Raw genomic sequence first — 22,755 nt, 5'->3', positions numbered from 1 at the left:
TGCAATATTTAAGAGGCATTTGGATGGCTATATGAATAGGAAGGGTTTGGAGGGATATGGGCCGGGTGCTGGCCAGTGGGACTAGATTGGGTTGGGATGTCTGGTCGGCATGGATGAGTTGGACCGAAGGGGCTCTTTCTGTGCTGTACATCTCTATGACTCTAAATTATTACCTGAGCTGAGAGGGATGTCCTGCAATGACATGAGGAGTCTATGAACTGTGTCTGTATAGTCTGGTGTGGAGGGGCCTGTGTTGGACCGGGGTGGACAACGTCAAAAAATCATACGGCACAGGGTTACAGTCCAACAGGTTTATTTAATACTGCAAGCTTTCAGAGACCCTGCTCCTTGGTGTCAGGTGTTTTTTGACTGTATTCTCAGAGTTTAGGAGAATGAGAGATGATATCATTGAAATGTATAATATTCTGAAGAGGGTTGACAGGATAGGCATAAAAGTTGTTCCTGCTGGCTGAGAAACGTGGAACACATTACTGGAAGAAGACATCGACTGTTTCGAAATGAGATGAGGAGAAACCTCCTAAAGGGTTGAGAATTTTTAAAAATTCTTTACTTTAGCGGGTTGTAGAGACTGCATTGCTGGAAATAGTTATGGCTCGGACAGACAAAGTCTTGGTCTCTCAGGAATGCACAGGATCTGAGAAGCATGTGAGCAAGGGGCACTGAAGCCCAAACCCAGCCAGAATCATTCTGAATGGGGGAGCAGGCTCAATGGGCTGAACGGCCTGCTCTTGCTCCATCCACTGAGTTCTTGTGATTCATTGGTAGCTCTTAATACTCAAGTCTAAGAGCTTGATCAGGCTTACTGTCCATGGAAAATAGGGTCACAAACACAGCCAGTGTTCAAGTGAAAAATTGTAGCCAATCCCAAAACTTGACACTGGACACCACTTTGCAACCGTCAATTAGAGATTAATTCCTGGTCCAACAATTCCTGATGCTGCACACATCTCTTATGGCACTGGTTTGTTTTTGAAAATCCCACCCCGTTTTTGGTCAGTATGATGACGCTCAGCCACAATAGCAGAAACATAAGCTACAGTTACAATGTCCCAGGGAGACATAACTGACCAATCATAATTTCTTTCAGTGCACCATGGCACTGACAAATAATGGGCTCAAGGTCCCACGAGGAAAACAACACCCTGGAGTGGACAGTTAGCCTTGCGGCCGATGAGCAGTAGGACCTCCAGGGAAGCAAAAATGGATATAAGCCCTGAACTCATCCTGGTCAAACCTTTGCGAACTATCACTGAACACACTGGTGTGCAATTGCATTATCAGTTATTTCAATCAGAAGTATTATTTCATTTAGAAGTAACAAACATTACTAGCTTTTGTTTTGTGAAATTGTCAAACAGATAAAACTTGTGTCCACTAAGATTGGTACAACATCACTTTACAAGTAAGGAGAAAATCTTAATTCCAGGAAACAGGTGGGTATAGGGTGCAAGATTAAAGTGTGAAAATCTGTCTTCTGACTCAATCCATTAATTTTGGGTTTTAACGGAAGTGGATTGAGGCCAGACAATGCATCAGTCCAAATCATAGCCTCATCTCGATTCTTTATTTCAAATATAACTCTGGCTGGACCTCAGTTGCTAGAGAAAAGGGTATTGCCGCAGGACCAGGGGACGTCAAGAGTGTTCCCACTGACCCTGCTGGATCTGACATTGCTGCCTGGTCAAACACAGTGTGCAGACACCCTGATCTCCCTCTCCCGTTAAAGCTTCTCATCACACAGCCTGAGCCTCCAATCCCTCCCTCCTGTCACAGGGATGATGTATCCATTGACAGCCAACCTCCCAATCGCCCGGTTGTGACTGAGAAAACAAGGGAAACAATTGCTAATAAAGCCCAGCCATGACACTTGATCAGGCTTGAGAGAAATCTGTCCATCTGAGATTCTTGATCACATTCTCCCGATCACAAGAAGGTGAGTCACCGTTTCCTTCTCCACAGCAATTAGCGAAGGGCAAAAATGCTTGTCTAGTCAGCCACGCCCACATTGCAGAAACAAATTAAAACATTTATCCCCACCTACTCTTCGAGTAAACATCCAGCCTCAATGAACTGAAAACCTCTGCAGGTTCTCAAGGACCTGTTCAAACACCTCCACCTCCACATATTGTCCCAAAGAACAATGACCCCATTTCCATTTATTGATCTGCACCCATAACCCATGCCCAAATCACTCACCCCCATTGCAGCATGCCAACTCAAACCTACTCCCTTATCACCACAATCCACCTCCATCCCAAAACACTCTATCGCAAACCCATTCCCCCAGACCCCTCACAAACCCACTTGCCCATCTCCAGCATCTACACCGTTCCAATCGACAGCAATCATACCTTAGGCCCTGTAAGTACTGCTCGCCCACTGTCTCCACAAACTCCAATTGGCTCCCTGTCCTTTGTGGGATCTTGCTATGCTAAAAATAACTGGCACATCTGTCCAGATGCTGACGGACATTCCAGTTGGGGAACCCAATTCATGGCTGGACAGATAGTTGCTTTCCTGATCAAAGAATGCAATGTTGTTAAAAGCTGTTTTTTTTTCCCACAGACATTACTAAAATTGTCCATTGTCAAAAACTCCCAGCTACCAGATGCTGTCCGGAAATCCTTCCTCCAGCTGCTTACCATTAGCAAGACTACTGGGCGCTAACACCGTCCTTTCAAAAGAAACTCTATATACATCAGAAACATCTGCAGCCCATGAATCAGAAGCTAACTCTGGAACAGTAAGAATATTCCTACTGAGACAAACACATACATCTGCCCAATCTGATCAACTCGGTGTCACTCTCACAAGCCGTGCCACAAACTACACAGAAAATTGAGAATTTCTCTTCGTTTTCTTCCCTTAGCTTCATCCCTTCAAAACGTAGATTGTGCATACTATACTTTGCAAAGTGCTGGTACCGAGAGAAAAGCTTCAGTATCGTCCCTACCTCTAGGCTAGATGAGACCCAGGTTCAAGCCTGATCTGCTCCAAGAGGTGTTTAATAAAACTTCGGAGCAGATTAATTAGAAAGTATCTGCTTTTAAAAAAAGCAGCGCTGAAATCATGGCAACAGCGATAGGTTACCGAAAAGCAAGGTGTGTCTGTTTGCAAACCTGCAACACAGGGGACTTGATGGGTCCACAAAGTGCTCAAGTCTGGGTCAGATCTGGACTGCAGTGTTCCACTCTGCCTGAGCTAGGAAGCTGCCTGCTCTGCCTTGAACACACAGACACACACACACACACACCAGCCGCTCGTCCCCTGCTTGTTAATTTGTGGCTTACATGAGATCGGGTCTGAAGTGGTGCAGGATCGCACAGAAAGCGAGCCCGTCCCGCCACGAGGTCGTCATGTTGGTAATCTCCACGTTCCGATAGCCCTCACAGTGTTTCTTACACCATTGCTGCAAGGCTTTGGTCGCGGCCATAGCGAGTCCGGAGAGAGACACACACACACACACAGGCAACGTAGAGACAGACACCGGGCATAAAACAACCAGGAAATCCGGGAGAAAGAGATGAGAGGGGAAAAACAAAATCAAAGGGGAGGGAGAGAAATGAAGAAAAGGACAGAGAGGAGAGAAAATGAAAATGAAAGGGAGGAGAAAAGGGGGAGGTGTGGAATAAGAACAGAATACAAAAGGTTATCGTGTCATTTTTTAAAACATGGGAGACGGAGGAAACAAGAACTGGAACAGTTTTAGAGAAGTGGGAGGTGAAGCCTCTATACAGTTTGAAAAACAACTTGAGAAGAGATGCAAAGGGAGAGAGGGAGCGGGCCCGGGACAGATGAACCGGACTCTCCCGGAGTTCAGCCACACTGACTCAGAGTGAGCCAGCAGCAAGGGATGTGCCCGGACCAGGAGCCACAGAGAAACTGAACAGCAACCCCAGGCTACACGAACAGCACAGGACAAACACGGGCACTTTCCATTTTCAAATCACCAGCCGCCAGAAAAATACAAATCCGCACTTTCGCATGTCCCTCAGAATAAAGGACAACCACACCTGGGAATAAACCCCACCCATATCTGGGATAAACCTCCCCAAAATTTGGAAAAAACCACACCCACATTTGGGAATAAACACGACCTATTCACGGAATAAACCCTAATCATACCTAAGAACAAACTTCTCCCACACCTTCCTTATATCTGAAAATAAAACCATCCCACTCCGAAAAGAAAACCCCGCCCATGTCTGAGAATAATCCCCGCCCACACCTGGAAACAAACCCGTCCCACACCTGAGAATAATCCTCACCCACACCCGGGAATTAACACCACCCACACCTGAGAATAATCCCCATCCACACCTGAGAATAATCCCTACTCACCTGAGAATACTCCCCGCTCACACCTGAGAATAATCCCCGTTCACACCTGAGAATACTCCCCAACCGCACCTGAGAATAATCCCCACTCACACCTGAGAATAATCCCTGCTCACACCTGAGAATAATCCCGCCCACACCTGAGAATAATCCCCACCCCACCTGAGCATAATCTCTGCTCACACCTGGGAATAATCTACGCTCTCACCTGGGAATAATCCCCGCCCACACCTGAGAATAATCCACACTCACACCTCAAAATAATCCCTTCCCCCACCTGAGAATAAACCCTGTCCACACCTGAGAATAAACCCCTCCCATACCTGAGAATAATCCCCGCTCACACCTGAGAATAATCCCCACCCACACATGAGAATTTTCCCCGCCCACACCTGAGAATAATCACCATCCACACCTGAGAATAATCCCTGCCCACACATGAGAATAATCCCCGCTCACTCCTGGAAATAAACTCCTCCCACACCTGAGAATAATCCCCGCTCACACCTGAGAATAATCCCTGCTCACACCTGAGAATACTCCCCACCCACACCTGGGAGTAATCCCCACCCTCACCTGAGAATAATCCCCACCCACGCTTGAGAATAATTCCCGCTCACACCTGAGAATAATCCCTGCTCACACCTGAGAATAAACCCCTCCAACACTTGAGAATACTCCCCGCGCATACCTGAGTATACTCCCTGCCCACACCTGGGAATAAGCCCCGCCCACACCTGAGAATAATCACCGTCAACACCTGAGAATAATCCCTGCCCACACCTGAGAATAATCCCAGCCTACACCTGGGAATAAATCCCTCCCTCACCTGAGAATAATCCCTGCCCAGACCTGAGAATAATCCCTACCCATACCTGAGAACAATCCCCGACAACACCTGAGAATAATCCCCGCGCACACCTGAGAATAGCCCCCACCCATATCTGGGTATAATTCCCGTCCAAAACTGGGAATACACCCCACCCACGCTTGAGTACATTCCCTGAACGTACCTGAGAATAGTCGCCTCCCAGTCCTGAGAATAGTTCCCGCTCGCACCTAAGAATAATCCCCTTCCACACTTGGGAATAATCCCCAACTACATCTGAGAATAAACCCCTCCAACAGCTGAGAATAATCCCCACCCACACCTGTTAATCATACCCGCCCACACCTGAGATAAATCCCCACCCACACCTGAGAATAATCCCCGCTCACACCTGAGAAAAATCCCCACCCACACCTGAGAATAATCCCTGCCCACATCTGAGAATAATCCCTGCTCTCCCTGAGAATATTCCCCATCCACACCTGAGAATAATCCCCACCCTCAGCTGGGAATAATCCCTGCTCACACCTGAGAATAATCCCCACCCACACCAGGAAAAAACTCATCCCTCAACTGAGAATAATCCCCAAACACACCTGAGAATAATCCTCGCTGACACCTGAGAATAATCCCTGCACGCACCTGGGATTAATCTCTGCTCACACCTGAGAAACATCCCCGCTCACACCTGGGAATAAAATCCTCCAACATGTGAGAATAATCTCTGCCTACACCTGGGATTAATCCTGCTCACACCTGGAAATAAACCCCTCCCAAACCTGAGAATACTCCATGCCCTCAGCTGAGAATAATCACAGCTCACACCTGAGAATAATCCCCACTCAAACCTGAGAATAATCCCACCTACACCTGAGAATAATCCCCGCTCAAACCTGGTAATATACCCCTCCCTCACCTGAGAATACTCCCTGCTCACACCTAAGAATAATCCCCGCCCACACCTGAGATTGCTCCCCACTCACACCTGGAAATAAACCCCTCCCTCACCTGAGAATAATCCACATCCACACCTGAGAATAATTCCCGCCCACACCTGGGAATACTCCCCACCCACACCTGTGAATAATCCCTGGGAATAAAATCCTCCTACACGTGAGAATAATCTCAACCTACACCTGAGATTAATCCTGCTCACACCTGGAAATCTCTCCCACACCTGAGAATAATCCCCGCTGAAAACCTGGAAATATACCCCTCCCTCACCTGAGAATAATCCCCACCCACAATTGGGAATACACCCTGTCCACAGCTGAAAATAATCCCCGCCCGCACCTGAGAATAATCCCGGCCCACACCTGAGAATAATCCACGCACACGCTTGGTAATAATCCCCACCCACACTTGAGAGTAATCCACGCACACGCTTGGTAATAATTCCCACCCACACCTGAGAATAATCCCCAACCATACCTGGAAATAAACCCCTCCCACACATAAGAATACTCCCTGCACACACCTGAGAATAATCACCACCCACACCTGGACAAAAACCCCTCCCACACCTGAGAATAATCTCCACCCTCACCTGAGAATAATCCCTGCCCACATCAGAGAATAATTCCTGCCCTCACCTGAGAATAATCCCCATCCACATATGAGAATAATCCCCACCCACACCAGGAAATAAACTACTCCAACACCTGAGGATAATACCTATCCACACCTGGTAATAAACACCTCCGACACCTGGAAATAAATCCCTCCCACAACTGAGAATAATCCCCACTCACTCCTGAGATTAATCCCCGCCCACACCTGAGAATAATCCTCGCACACAACGGAGAATAATCCTCACCCACACCTAGCAATAATCCCAGCCCACACCTGGGAATAATACTGGCCCACACCTGAGAATAATCCCTGAACTCACCTGAGAATAATCCCCACCCACACTTGAGAATAATCCATGCACACATATGGAAATAAACCCCTCCCACGCCTGAGAATAATTGCCATGCACACCTGAGAATAATCCCCGCCCACACTTGGGAATAAACCCCGCCCACACCTGAGAATAATCCCTGCCCTCACCTGCAAATAATCGCCGCCCACAACTGAGAATAATCCACGCCCACACCTAGCAATAATCCTGGCCCACACCTGAGAATATTCCCTGCACACAACTGAGAATAATCCACGCACACACCAAAGAATAATCCCCTCCCACATCTGAGAATAATTCCCGTCCACACCTGAGAATAATCCCTGCCCTCACCTGAGAATAATCCCCACCCACACCTGAGAATTATCCCTGCCCACACCTGGAAATAAGCCTCTCCCACACCTGAGAATAATTCCCTCCCACACCTGAGAATAATCCCCGCCCACAACTGAGAATAATCCGCACACACGCTTGGTAATAATCCCGACCCACACCTGAGAATAATCCTCACCCACACCTAGAAATAAACCCCTCACACACCTGAGAATAATTCCCGTCCACACCTGAGAATAATCCCAGCCCAAACTTGGGAATAATCCCCGCCCACACCTGAGAATAATCCCTACACACACCTGAGAATATTCTCCCACTATACCGGAGAATAATCCCAGCTCACGCCTGAGAATAATCCTCACCCACACCTGGGAATAATCCCTGCTCACACCTGGGAATAAACCCCTTCTACACATGATAATAAACCCCTCCCCCACTTGGGAATAAATACCATCCACCCTTGAGAATAATCCCTGCCCACACCTGAGAATAATCTCTGCCCACAAATGGCAATAAACCACACCCACACATGGAAATAAACCCCTCCCTCACCTGAGAATACTCACCGCACACACCTGGGAATAATTCCCTCCCACATCGGAGAATAATGCCTGCCCACACCTGAGAATAATCCCTGCACATGCCTGAGAATAATTCACGCTCACACCTGAAAATAATTCCCGCCCACACCTGGAAATAAACCCCTCCCACACCTGAGAATAATCCCCGCTCACGCCTGAGAATAATCCCCGCCTACAACTGGAAATAATCTTCGCTCACACCTGAGAATAATCCCTGCCCACACCTGGGAATAATCCCCGCCCACAATGGGAATAAACCCTACCCACACCTGGAAATAAACCCCTCCCTCACCTGCGAACACACCCCGCTCACACCTGGGAATAATTCCCTCCCACACCTGAGAATAATTCCCACCCACATCTGAGAATTATCCCCGCCCACCCCTGGAAATAAACCCCACTCACACCTGGAAATAAACCCCTCCCTCACCTGAGAATAATCGCCATCCACACCTGAGAATACTCCCCGGCCACACCTGGGAATACTCCCCACCCAAACCTGAGAATAATCCCTGGGAATAAAATCCTCCTACACGTGAGAATAATCTCCACCTACACCTGAGATTAATCCTGCTCACACCTGGACATAAACCTCTCCTGCACTTGAGAATGATCCCCACTCACGCCTGAGAATAATCCCCCCTACACCTGAGAATAATCTCCGCCCACACCTGAGAATTATTCCTGCCCACACCTGGAAATAAACCCCCTCCCCGCAACTGAGAATACACCCCACCCACACCTGAGAATAATCACCACCCACACCTGAGAATACTCCCCTCCCACAACTGAGAATAATCCACGCACATGCTTGGTAATAATCCCCACCCACACCTGGAAATAAACCCCTCCCACACTTGAGGATAATCCCTGCCCACACCTGAGAATGATCCTGGTCCACACCTGAGAATAATCCCCACTCATGCCTGAGAATAATCCCCGCTCACACCTGAGAATAATTCCTGCCCACATCAGAGAATAATTCCTGCCCTCACCTGAGAATATTCCCCATCCACACATGAGAATAATCCCCACCCCCATCATCTGAGAATAATCCCCACCCGCACCTGAGAATAATCCCCGCCCAAATCTGGAAATAAACCCCTCCCACACCTGAGAATAAACCCCGTCCACAACTGAGATATATCCCCACCCACACCTGGGAACAAACCCCCACCATACATGAGAATAATCCTCGCCCACACCTGAGAATAATCCTGCCAATACCTGAGAATAATCCTCGCTCACACGTGAGAATAATCGCTACCCACACCTGGGAATAAACCCCTACCACACCTGAGAATAATCACCACCCACACCTGAGAATAGTCCCCGCTCACACCTGAGAATAATCCACGCCCACACCTGAGAATAATCCCTGCCCACACCAGGAAAAAAACTCCTCCCCCAACTGACAATAATACCCAAACACACCTGAGAATAATCCCCACTGACACCTGAGAATAATCCCAGCCCACACCTGGGAATAAATCCCTCCCACACCTGAGAATAATCCCCACTCACACCTGAGAATAATCCCTGCACACACCTGAGATTAATCCCCGCCCATACCTGGGAATAAAATCCTCCCACACGTGAGAATAATCTCTGCCTACACCTGAGATTAATCCCATTCAGACCTGGAAATAAACCTCTCCCACACCTGAGAATAGTCCCTGCCCTCACCTGAGAATAATCCCTCTCACACCTGAGAATAATCCCCGCACACATCTGAGAATAGTCCCTGCCCTCACCTGACAATAATTCCCACCCACAAATGAGAATAATCCCCACTCACACCTGATGAATAATCCCCACCCACACCTGAGAATAATCCCCGTCCACACCTGAGAATAATCCCCAACCACACCTGAGAACAATCCCTGCCCACAACTGGGAATACTCCCTGCCCACACCTGGGAATTATCCCCAACCACACCTGGAAAAAATCCCTGCCCACACCTGGGAATTAACTCCTCCCACACCTGAGAATCATCCCCGCCCACAGCTGGGAATAATCCCCACCCACAACTGGAAATAATCCTCGCGCACACCTGGAAATAAACCCCTCCCACACCTGAGAATAATCCCATCCCACAGCTGGGAATAAACCCCACCCACACCTGAGAATAATCCCCACCACACCTGGAAATAAATTACTCCCACACGTGAGGATAATCCTTACACTCACCTGGTAATAAACACATGCCACACCTGAGATAAATCCCCACCCACAACTGAGAATAATCCCCACCCACACCTGGGAGTAAACCCCTACCATATATGAGAATCATCCACGCCCACACCTGAGAATAGTCCCCGCTCACACCTGAGAAAAATCCCCACCAACACCTGAGAACAATCCCTGCCCACACCAGAGAATAATCCCCGCCCACACCGGGGAATACTCCCCACCCACACCTGAGAATAATGCCTGCCCACAACTGGGAATAATTCCTGCCCACACCTGGGAATAATCCCCAACCACACCTGGAAAACTCCCTGCCCACACCTCGGAATTAATACCTCCCACACCTGAGAATCATCCCCACTCACACCTGAGAATAATCCCTGCACACACCTGAGATTAATCCCCGCACACACCTGGGAATAAAATCCTCCCACACGTGATAATAATAACCTGGAAATAAACACCACCCACACTTGAGAATAATCCCAGCCCACAGCTGGGAATAAACCCCACCCACAGCTGAGAATACTCCCCGCTCATGATTGAGAATAATCCACGTCCACACCTAGCAATGATCCCAGCCCACACCTGAGAATAATCCTGGCCCACACCTAAGAATAATCCCTGCACACATCGGAGAATAATCCCTGTCCACAACTGAGAATAATCCACGCACACGCTTGGTAATAATCCCCACCCACGCCTGAGAATAATCCTCACCCACACCTGGAAATAAACCCCTCCCACACCTGAGAATAATTCACGCTCACACCTGAGAATAATCCCCACTCACTACTGAGAATAATCCACGCCCACAACTAGCAATAATCCCGGCCCACACCTGAGAATAATCCCTGCACACAATTGAGAATAATCCCCGTCCACAACTGAGAATAATCCACGCACACGCTTGGTAATAATTCCCACCCACGCCTGAGAATACCCTCACCCACACCTGGAAATAAACCCCTCCCACACCTGAGAATAATCCCAGCCCACACCGGGAAATAAACACTTTCCTCACCTGCAGATAATCCCAAACCACACCTGGAAATAAACCCCTCCCACACGTGAGAATAATCCCCGCTCACACCTGATAATTATCCCTGCCCACACCTGGAAATAAACCCCTCCCACACCTGGGGAATACTCCCCACCCACAGCTGAGAATGTTACTCGCCCACACCTGAGAATAAACCCCGCCCATGCCAGGAAATAATACCATCCCACACCTGAGAATAATCCCAGCCCACAGCTGGGAATAAACCCCACCCACATCTGAGAATAATCCCAGCCCACAGCTGAGAATAATCCTGGCCGACACCTGAGAATAATTCCTGCACGCACCTGAGAATAGTCCCGCTCACACCTGAGAAAAATCCCCACCCACACCTGAGAACAATCCCTGCCCACATCTGACAATAATCCCTGCCCTCCCCTGAGAATATTCCCCATCCACACCTGAGAATAATACCCGCCCACACCTGAGAATAATCCCCTCCCACACCAGGAAAAAAACTCCTCCCCCAACTGAGAATAATCCCGAAACACACCTGAGAATAATCTCCGCTGACACCTGAGAATAATCCCAGCCCACACCTGGGAATAAATCCTTCCCACCCCTGAGAATAATCCCCACTCACACCTGAGAATAATCCCTGCATACACCTTGGGTTATTCCCTGCACACACCTGGGAATAAAATCCTCCCACACGTGAGAACAATCTTTGCCTACACCTGAGATTAATCCCACTCACATCTGGAAATAAATCCCTCCCACACCTGAGAATACTCCCTGCACTCACCCGAGAATAACCCCCGTACACACCTGAGAATAATCCCCGCTCACACCTGGGAATAGTCCCTGCCCTCACCTGAGAATAATCCCCACCCACATCTGAGAATAATACCACCCAAATCTGGAAATAAACCCCTCCTTCACCTGAGAATAATCCCCGCCCACACTGGGGAATACTCCCCGCCCACACCTGAGAATAATCCCTGCCCACAACTGGGAATAATCCCTGCCCACACCTGGGAATAATCGCCAACCACACCGTGGAATACTCCCCGCCCACACCTGAGAATAATACCCGCCCACACCTGAGAATAATCCCCGCCCACACTGGGGCATAATCCACACCCACACTTGGGAATAATCACCGCCCACACCTAAGAATAATCCCAGCACACACCTGAGAATAATCCCTGCCCAAAACTGAGAATAATCCAAGTACATGCTTGGTAATAATCCCCACCCATGTCTGATAATAATTGCCATGCACACCTGAGAATATTCCCCGCCCACACCTGAGAATATTCCCCGCCCACACCTGAGAATAATACCCGCCCACACCAGGAAAAAAACTCCTCCCCCAACTGAGAATACTCCCCAAACACACCTGAGAATAATCTCCACTGACACCTGAGAATAATCCCAGCCCACACCTGGGAATAAATCCTTCCCACACCTGAGAATAATCCCCACTCACACCTGAGAATAATCCCTGCACACACCTGGGATTATTCCCCGCACACACCTGGGAATAAAATCCTCCCACATGTGAGAATAATCTTTGCCTACACCTGAGATTAATCCCATTCACATCTGGAAATAAACCCCTCCCACACCTGAAAATACTCCCCGCTCACACCTGAGAATAATCCCCGCACACACCTGAGAATAGTCCCTGCCCTCACCTGACAATAATTCCCACACACACCTGAGAATAATCCCCGCCCAAATCTGGAAATAAACCCCTCCCTCACCTGAGAATAATCTCCGCCCACACAGGGGAATACTCCCCACCCACATCTGAGAATAATCCCTGCCCACAACTGGGAATAATCCCTGCCCACACCTGGGAATAATCCCGAACCACATCTGGAAAATTCCCTGCCCACACCTGGGAATTATTCCTCCCTTACCCAAGAATCATCCCCGCCCACACCTGAGAATAATCCCCGCCCACAACTGGAAATAATCCTCGCGCACACCTGGAAATAAAAACCTCCCACACCTGAGAATAATCCCAGCCCAGAGCTGAGAATAAACCCCACCAACATCTGAGAATACTCCCCGCCCACAACTGAGAATAATCCATGTCCACACCTAACAATAATCCCAGCCCACACCTGAGAACAGTCCTGGCCCACACCTGAGAATAAACCCTGCACACACCTGAGAATAATCCCCACCCACAACTAAGAATAATCCACGCACACGCTTGGTAATAATCCCCACCCATACCTGAGAATAATCACCACCCACACCTGGAAATAAACCCATCCCACACCTGAGAAAAATCCCCGCCCACACCTGAGACTAATTCCTGCACACACCTAGCAATAATTCCTGCCCTCACCTGAGAATAATCCCCACCCACACCTGAGAATAATCCTTGCCCACAACTGAGAATAATCCACGTCCACAGCTAGAAATAATCCCTGCCCTCACCTGAGAATAATCCTCGCCCACAACTGAGAATAATCCACATCCACACCTAGCAATAATCCCAGCCCACACCTGAGAATAATCCTGGCCCAAACCTGAGAATAATCCCTGTACACACCTGAGAATATTCCCCGCCCGCAACTGAGAATAATCCACACACACGCTTGGTAATAATCCCCACCCATGCCTGGTAATAAAACCCTCCCACACCTGAGAATAATCCCAGCCCACAGCTGGAAATAAACCCCACCCACATCTGAGAATACTCCCCGCCCACAACTGCGAATAATCCGCACCCACACCTAGCAATAATCCCAGCCCACACCTGAGAATAATTTGGCCCAAACCTGAGAATAATTTCTGCACACACCTGAGAATAATTCCCGTGCTCAGCTGAGAATAATCCCCACCCACACCTGAGAATAATCCGCGTTCATGGCAAGCAATAATCCCTGCCCACACCTGAGAATAATCCCCGCCCACACCTGAGAATAATCCCCGCCCACACCTGGAAATAAACTACTCCCACACCTGAGGATAATCCTTACACACACCTGGTAATAAACTCTTCCTACACCTGAGATAAATCCCCACCCACAACTGAGAATAATCCACACCCACACCTGGGAGTAAACCCCTACCATATATGAGAATAATCCCCGTCCACACCTGAGAATAGTCCCGCTCACACCTGAGAAAAATCCCCACCCACACCTGAGAACAATCCCTGCCCACATCTGACAATAATCCCTGCCCTCCCCTGAGAATATTCCCCATCCACACCTGAGAATAATCCCCGCCCACACCTGAGAATAATCCCCACCCACACCAGGAAAAAAATTCCTCCCCCAACTGAGAATACTCCCCAAACACACCTGAGAATAATCTCCGCTGACACCTGAGAATAATCCCAGCCCACACCTGGGAATAAATCCTTCCCACACCTGAGAATAATCCCCACTCACACCTGAGAATAATCCCTGCACACACCTGGGATTATTCCCCGCACACACCTGGGAATAAAATCTTCCCACAAGTGAGAATAATCTTTTCCTACACCTGAGATTAATCCCACTCACATCTGGAAATAAACCCCTCCCACACCTGAGAATACTCCCTGCCCTCACCTGAGAATAATCCCTGCTCACACCTGAGAATAATCCCCGCACGCACCTGAGAATAGTCCCTGCCCTCACCTGACAATACTTCCCACCCACACCTGAGAATAATCCCCGCCCAAATCTGGAAATAAACCCCTCCCTCACCTGAGAGTAATCCCCGTCCACACCTGAGAATAATCCCCGCCCACACCGGGGAATACTCCCCGCCCACACCTGAGAATAATGCCTGCCCACAACTGGGAATAATCCCTGCCCACACCTGGGAATAATCCCCAACCACACCTGGAAAATTCCCTGCCCACACCTGGGAATTAACTCCTCCCTCACCCAAGAATCATCCCCGCCCACACCTGAGAATAATCCCTGCCCACAACTGGAAATAATCCTCGCACACACCTGGAAATAAAAACCTCCCACACCTAAGAATAATCCCAGCCCACAGCTGAGAATAAACCCCACCAACATCTGAGAATACTCCCTGCCCATAACTGAGAATAATCCATGTCCACACCTAAGAATGATCCCAGCCCACACCTGAGAATAATCCTGGTCCACACCTGAGAATAAACCCTGCACACACCTGGGAATAATCCCCGCCCACAACTGAGAATAATCCACTCACACGCTTGGTAATAATCCCCACCCATGCCTGAGAATAATCCACGCACACAACTGAGAATAATCACCACCCACACCCGGAAATAAACCCCTCCCACACCTGAGAATACACCTGGCCCACACCTGAGACTAATTCCTGCACACACCTAGCAATAATTCCTGCCCTCACCTGAGAATAATCCCCACCCACACCTGAGAATAATCTGTGCCCACAACCTGGAATAATCCACGTCCACAGCTAGAAATAATCCCTGCCCACACCTGAGAATAATCCCTGCACATACCTGAGAATAATCCCCGCCCACAACTGAGAATAATCCCCGCCCACAACTGGAATTAATATTCGCACACAACTGGAAATAAACCCCTCCCACACCTGAGAATAATCCCAGCCCACAGATGGGAATAAACCCCACCCACACCTGAGAATAATCCCTGCCCACATCTGAGAATAATCCCTGCACATACCTGAGAATAATCCCCGCCCACAACTGAGAATAATCCCGCCCACAACTGGAATTAATATTCGCACACAACTGGAAATAAACCCCTCCCACACCTGAGAATAATCCCAGCCCACAGATGGGAATAAACCCCACCCACACCTGAGAATAATCCCTGCCCACATCTGAGAATAATCCCTGCCCACCCCTGAGAATATTCCCCATCCACACCTGAGAATAATGCCCACCCACGGCTGGGAATAATCCCCGCTCACACCTGAGAATAATCCCCGCTGACAACTGAGACTAATCCCAGCCCACACCTGGGAATAAATCCCTCCCACACCTGAGAATAATCTCCACTCACACCTGAGAATACTCCCTGCACACACCTGGGATTAATCCCCGCACACACCTGGGAATAAAATCCTACCACACGTGAGAATAATCTCTGCTACACCTTAGATTACTCCCACTCGCACCTGGAAATAAACCACTACCACACCTGAGAATACTCCCTGCCCTCACCTGAGAATAATCCCCGCTCACACCTGAGATAAATCCCCACCCACAACTGAGAATAATCCCCACCCACACCTGGGAGTAAACCCCTACCATATATGAGAATAATCCCCACCCACACCTGAGAACAATCCCTGCCCACATCTGACAAAAACCCTGCCCTCCCCTGAGAATATTCCCCATCCACACCTGAGAATAATCCCCTCCCACACCAGGAAAAAAACTCCTCCCCCAACTAAGAATACTCCCCAAACACACCTGAGAATAATCTCCGCTAACACCTGAGAATAATCCCAGCCCACACCTGGGAATAAATCCTTCCCACACCTAAGAATAATCCCCACTCACACATGAGAATAATCCCTGCATACACCTTGGATTATTCCCCGCACACACCTGGGAATAAAATCCTCCCACACGTGAGAACAATCTTTGCCTACACCTGAGATTAATCCCACTCACATCTGGAAATAAACCCCTCCCACACCTGCGAATACTCCCTGCACTCACCTGAGAATAATTCCCACCCACACCTGAGAATAATCCCCATTCACACCTGAGAATAATCCCCGCACACACCTGAGAATAATCCTTGCCCACAACTGGGAATAATCCCTGTCCACACCTGGGAATAATCCCCAACCACAACTGGAAAAATCCCTGCCCACACCTGGGAATTAACTCCTCCCTCACCTGAGAATCATCCCCGCCCACAACTGGAAATAATCCTCGCGCACACCTGAAAATAATCTCCACCCTCCCACACCTGAGAATAATCCCCGCTCACATCTGAGAATTATCCGGGCCCACACCTGGAAATAAACCCCTCCCACACCTGAGAATAATTCCCATCCACGCCTGAGAATAATCCCTGCCCTCTCCTGAGAATAATCCCCACCCACACCTGAGAATAATCCGTGCCCACACATGGAAATAAACCCCTCCCATGCCTGAGAATAATTGCCTTGCACACCTGAGAATAATACCCGCCCACACCTGAGAATAATCCCGCCCATGCCTGGAAATAAAACCCTCCCACACCTGAGAATAATCCCAGCCCACAGCTAGGAATAAACCCTACACACATCTGAGAATACACCCCGCCCACAACCGAGAATAATCCATGTCCACACCTAACAATGATCCCAGCCCACACCTGAGAATAATCCTGGCGCACACCTGAGAATAAACCCTGCACACACCTGAGAATAATCCCCACCCATACTGAGAATAATCCACGCACACGCTTGGTAATAATCCCCACCCACCCCTGAGAATAATCCTCACCCAAACCTGGAAATAAACCCCTCCCACACCTGAGGATAATCCCTGCTCACTCCTGAGAATAATCCTGGCCCACACCTGAGAGTAATCCAGGCACACACCTGAAAATAATCTCCACCCTCACCTGAGAATAATCCCTGCCCACATCAGAGAATAATTCCTGCCCTCACCTGAGAATATTCCCCATCCACATATGAGAATAATCCCCACCCACACCGGGAAATAAACTTCTCCAACACCTGAGGATACTCCCTACCCACACCTGGTAATAAACACCTCCGACACCTGGAAATAAACCCCTCCCACAACTGACAATAATTCACGCTCACACCTGAGAATAATCCCCACTCACTCCTGAGAATAATCCCTGCCCACACCTGAGAATAATCCCTGCACATACCTGAGAATAATCCCCGCCCACAACTGAGAATAATCCCCGCCCACAACTGGAAATAATCTTCGCACACAACTGGAAATAAACCCCTCCCACACCTGAGAATAATCCAGGCCCACAGCTGGGAATAAACCCCTCCCACACCTGAGAATAATCCCTGCCCACATCTGAGAATAATCCCTGCCCACCCCTGAGAATATTCCCCATCCACACCTGAGAATAATGCCCACCCACGGCTGGGAATAATTCCCTCCCACACCTGAGAATACTCCCTGCACACACCTGGGATTAATCCCCGCGCACACCTGGGAATAAAATCCTACCACACGTGAGAATAATCTCTGCTACACCTGTGATTACTCCCACTCGCACCTGGAAATAAACCACTCCCACACCTGAGAATACTCCCTGCCCTCACCTGAGAATAATCCCCACTCACAACTGAGAATAATTCCCACCCACACCTGGGAATAATCTGTGCCCACACATGGAAATAAACCCCTCCCATGCCTGAGAATAATTGCCATGCACACCTGAGAACAACACTCGCCCACACCTGGGAATAATCCTCGCCCATGCCTGGAAATAAAACCCTCCCACACCTGAGAATAATCCCAGCCCACAGCTGGAATAAACCCCACCCACATCTGAGAATAATCCCCGCCCACAACTGAGAATAAACCGCACCCACACCTAGCAATAATCCCAGCCCACACCAGAGAATAATTCTGGCCCACACCTGAGAATAATCCCTGTACACACCTGAGAATATTCCCCGCCCGCAACTGAGAATAATCCACACACACGCTTGGTAATAATCCCCACCCACGCCTGGTAATAAAACCCTCCCACACCTGAGAATAATCCCAGCCCACAGCTGGAATAAACCCCACCCACATCTGAGAATACTCCCCGCCCACAACTGAGAATAAACCGCACCCACACCTAGCAATAATGCCAGCCCACACCTGAGAATAATCCCTGCCCACACCTGAGAATAATTCCTGCCCTCAGGTGAGAATAATCCCCACAACCCACTGAGAATAATCCGTGCCCACAACTGAGAATAATCTGAGTCCACAGCTAGCAATAATCCCTGCCCACACCTGAGAATAATCCTAGCCCACACCTGAGAATAATCCCTGCACATACCTGAGAATAATCCCTGCCCACAACTGAGATTAATCCCCACCCACAACTGGAAAAGATCTTCGCAACACCTGGAAATAAACCCCTCCCACACCTGAGAATAATCCCAGCACACAGCTGAGAATAAAACCCACCCACACCTGAGAATAATCCCCGCCCACACCTGGAAATAAACTACTCCCACACCTGAGGATAATCCTTACACACACCTGGTAATAAACACCTCCTACACCTGAGATAAATCCCCACCCAAAACCTGAGAATAATCCCCACCCACACCTGGGAGTAAACCCCTACCATATATGAGAATAATCCCCGCCCACACCTGAGACTAGTCCCGCTCACACCTGAGAAAAATCCCCACCCACACCTGAGAACAATCCCTGCCCACATCTGACAATAATCCCTGCCCTCCCCTGAGAATATTCCCCATCCACACCTGAGAATAATACCCGCCCACACCTGAGAATAATCCCCTCCCACACCAGGAAGAAAACTCCTCCACCAACTAAGAATAATCCCCAAACACACCTGAGAATAATCTCCGCTGATACCTGAGAATAATCCCAGCCCACACCTGGGAATAAATCCTTCCCACACCTGAGAATAATCCCCACTCACACCTGAGAATAATCCCTGCATACACCTTGGATTATTCCCCGCACACACCTGGGAATAAAATCCTCCCACACGTGAGAACAATCTTTGCCTACACCTGAGATTAATCCCACTCACATCTGGAAATAAACCCCTCCCACACCTAAGAATACTCCCTGCACTCACCTGAGAATAATCCCCACCCACACCTGAGAATAATCCCCGCCCACACCGGGGAATACTCCCCGCCCACACCTGAGAATAATCCCCACCCACACCTGAGAATAATCCCCACCCACACCTGAGAATTATTCCTGCCCACACCTGGAAAAAACCCCTCCCACACCTGAGAATAATTCCCGTCCACACCTGAGAATAATTCCCGTCCACAACTTAGAATAATCCCCACCCACACTTGGGAATAATCACCGCCCACACCTAAGAATAATCCTGGCCCACACCTGAGAATAATCCATGCACACACCAAAGAATAATCCCCATCCACACCTGAGAATAATCCCCACCCACATCTGAGAATTATCCCTGTCCACACCTGGAAATAAACCCCTCCAACACCTGAGAATAATCCCCACCCACACCTGGAAATAAACCCCTCCGACACCTGAGAATAATCCCTGCCCACATCAGAGAATAATTCCTGCCCTCACCTGAGAATATTCCCCATCCACACATGAGAATATTCCCCACCTACACCTGAGAATAATCCCCTCCCACTCCTGGAAGTAAACCCCTCCCACACATAAGAATACTCCCCGCCCACACCTGAGAATAATCCCCACCCACACCGGGAAATAAACTACTCCCACACCTGCGGATAATCCCTACCCAAACCTGGTAATAAATGCCTCCCACACCTGGAAATAAACCCCTCCCACACCTGAGAATAATTCCCATCCACACCTGAGAATAATCCGTGCCCACACATGGAAATAAACCCCTCCCATGCCTGAGAATAATTGCCATGCACACCTGAGAATAATACCCGCCCACACCTGAGAATAATCCCGCCCACACCTGGAAATAAAACCCTCCCACACCTGAGAATAATCCCAGCCCACAGCTGGGAATAAACCCCACCCACATCTGAGAATACTCCCCGCCCACAACTGAGAATAATCCGCACCCACACCTAGCAATAATCCCAGCCCACACCTGAGAATAATTCCTGCCCTCACCTGAGAATATTCCCCATCCACATATGAGAATAATCCCCACCCACACCGGGAAATAAACTTCTCCCACACCTGAGGATACTCCCTGCCCACACCTGGTAATAAACACCTCCGACACCTGGAAATAAACCACTCCCACAACTGACAATAATTCACGCTCACACCTGAGAATAATCCCCACTCACTCCTGAGAATAATCCCTGCCTACAACTGAGAATAATCCACGCCCACACCTAGCAATAATCACAGCCCTCACCTGAGAATAATCCTGGCCCACACCTGAGAATAATCCCTGCACGCACCTGTGAATAATCCCCACCCACACCTGAGAATAATCCATGCACACACATGGAAATAAACCCCTCCCACGCCTGAGAATAATTGCCATGCACACCTGAGAATAATCCCCGCCCTCATCTGCAAATAATCCCCGCCCACATCTAGCAATAATCCCAGCCCACACCTGAGAATAATCCTGGCCCACACCAAAGAATAATCCCCACCCACAACTGAGAATAATCCACGCACACGCTTGGTAATAATCCCCATCCACACCTGAGAATAATCCCCACCCACACCTGAGAATAATCCCCACCCACACCTGAGAATTATTCCTGCCCACACCTGGAAATAAACCCCTCCCACACCTGAGAATAATTCCCGTCCACACCTGAGAATAATCCATGCCCACACCTGAGAATAATCCATGCACACGCTTGGTTATAATCCCCATCCACACCTGAGAATAATTCCTGCCCTCACCTGAGAATACTCCCCACCCACACCTGAGAATAATTCCCGTCCGCACCTGAGAATAATCCCTGCTCTCACCTGAGAATAATCCCCACCCACACCTGAGAATAGTCCGTGTCCACACATGGAAATAATCCCTTTCCACACCTGAGAATAACCCCAGCCCACAGCTGGGAATAAACCCCACCCACATCTGAGAATACTCCCTGCCCACACCTGAGAATAATCCCTGCACATACCTGAGAATAATCTCCGCCCACAACTGAGAATAATCCACGCACACACTTGGTAAGAATCCCCACCCACCCCTGAGAATAATCCCTTCCCTCACCTGAGAATAATCCCCACCCACACCTGAGAATAAACCGTACCCACACATGGAAATAAACCCCTCCCATGCCTGAGAATAATTGCCAGGCACACCTTAGAATAATACCTGCCCACACCTGAGAATAATCCCTGCCCACACCTGGAAATAAACCCCTCACATGCCTGAGAATAATCCCAGACCTCAGCTGGGAATAAACCCCACCCACATCTGAGAATACTCCCTGCCCACATCTGAGAATAATCCTGGCCCACACGTGAGAATAATCCCTGCACACACCTGAGAATAATCCCCGCCCACTCCTGGGAATAAACCCCTCACATGCCTGAGAATAATCCCAGACCTCAGCTGGGAATAAACCCCACCCACATCTGAGAATACTCCCTGCCCACATCTGAGAATAATCCTGGCCCACACGTGAGAATAATCCCTGCACACACCTGAGAATAATCCCCGCCCACTCCTGGGAATAAATCCCTCCCACACCTGAGAATAATCCCCGCTCACACCTGAGAAAAATCCCCGTTCACACCTGAGAATAATCCCGGCCCACACCTGAGAATAATCTCCACCCTCACCTGGTAGAAAATGGAGTTCAATGTAGGTAAGTGTGCAGTGATTCACTTTGGTAAGAGTAACAAGAAGATGGGGTACTGGGCTAATGGTCGGATACTTGGTAGTGTGGATGAGCAGAGGGATCTTG

At 49.0% G+C, this 22,755-nt stretch overlaps 1 protein-coding gene across 1 annotated transcript in view; it reads right to left on the bottom strand.

The window, feature by feature from the left end:
• The window catches only part of micall2a (mical-like 2a), a 95,586-nt gene extending 91,456 nt beyond the window's left edge, over window positions 1-4,130 (bottom strand). The window contains exon 1 of the mRNA XM_060840792.1: window positions 3,312-4,130. Within this exon, the coding sequence (XP_060696775.1) occupies window positions 3,312-3,454 (143 nt within the window). The 5' untranslated portion in view covers window positions 3,455-4,130. The remainder of the gene's footprint in view (window positions 1-3,311) is intronic.
• Window positions 4,131-22,755: the final 18,625 nt, after the last annotated feature.

Source organism: Hemiscyllium ocellatum, chromosome 20 (genome assembly GCF_020745735.1).
Source record: "Hemiscyllium ocellatum isolate sHemOce1 chromosome 20, sHemOce1.pat.X.cur, whole genome shotgun sequence".
NCBI classification, from domain to species: Eukaryota; Metazoa; Chordata; class Chondrichthyes; order Orectolobiformes; family Hemiscylliidae; genus Hemiscyllium; species Hemiscyllium ocellatum.
This window is presented reverse-complemented; position numbering and strand designations above follow the sequence as displayed.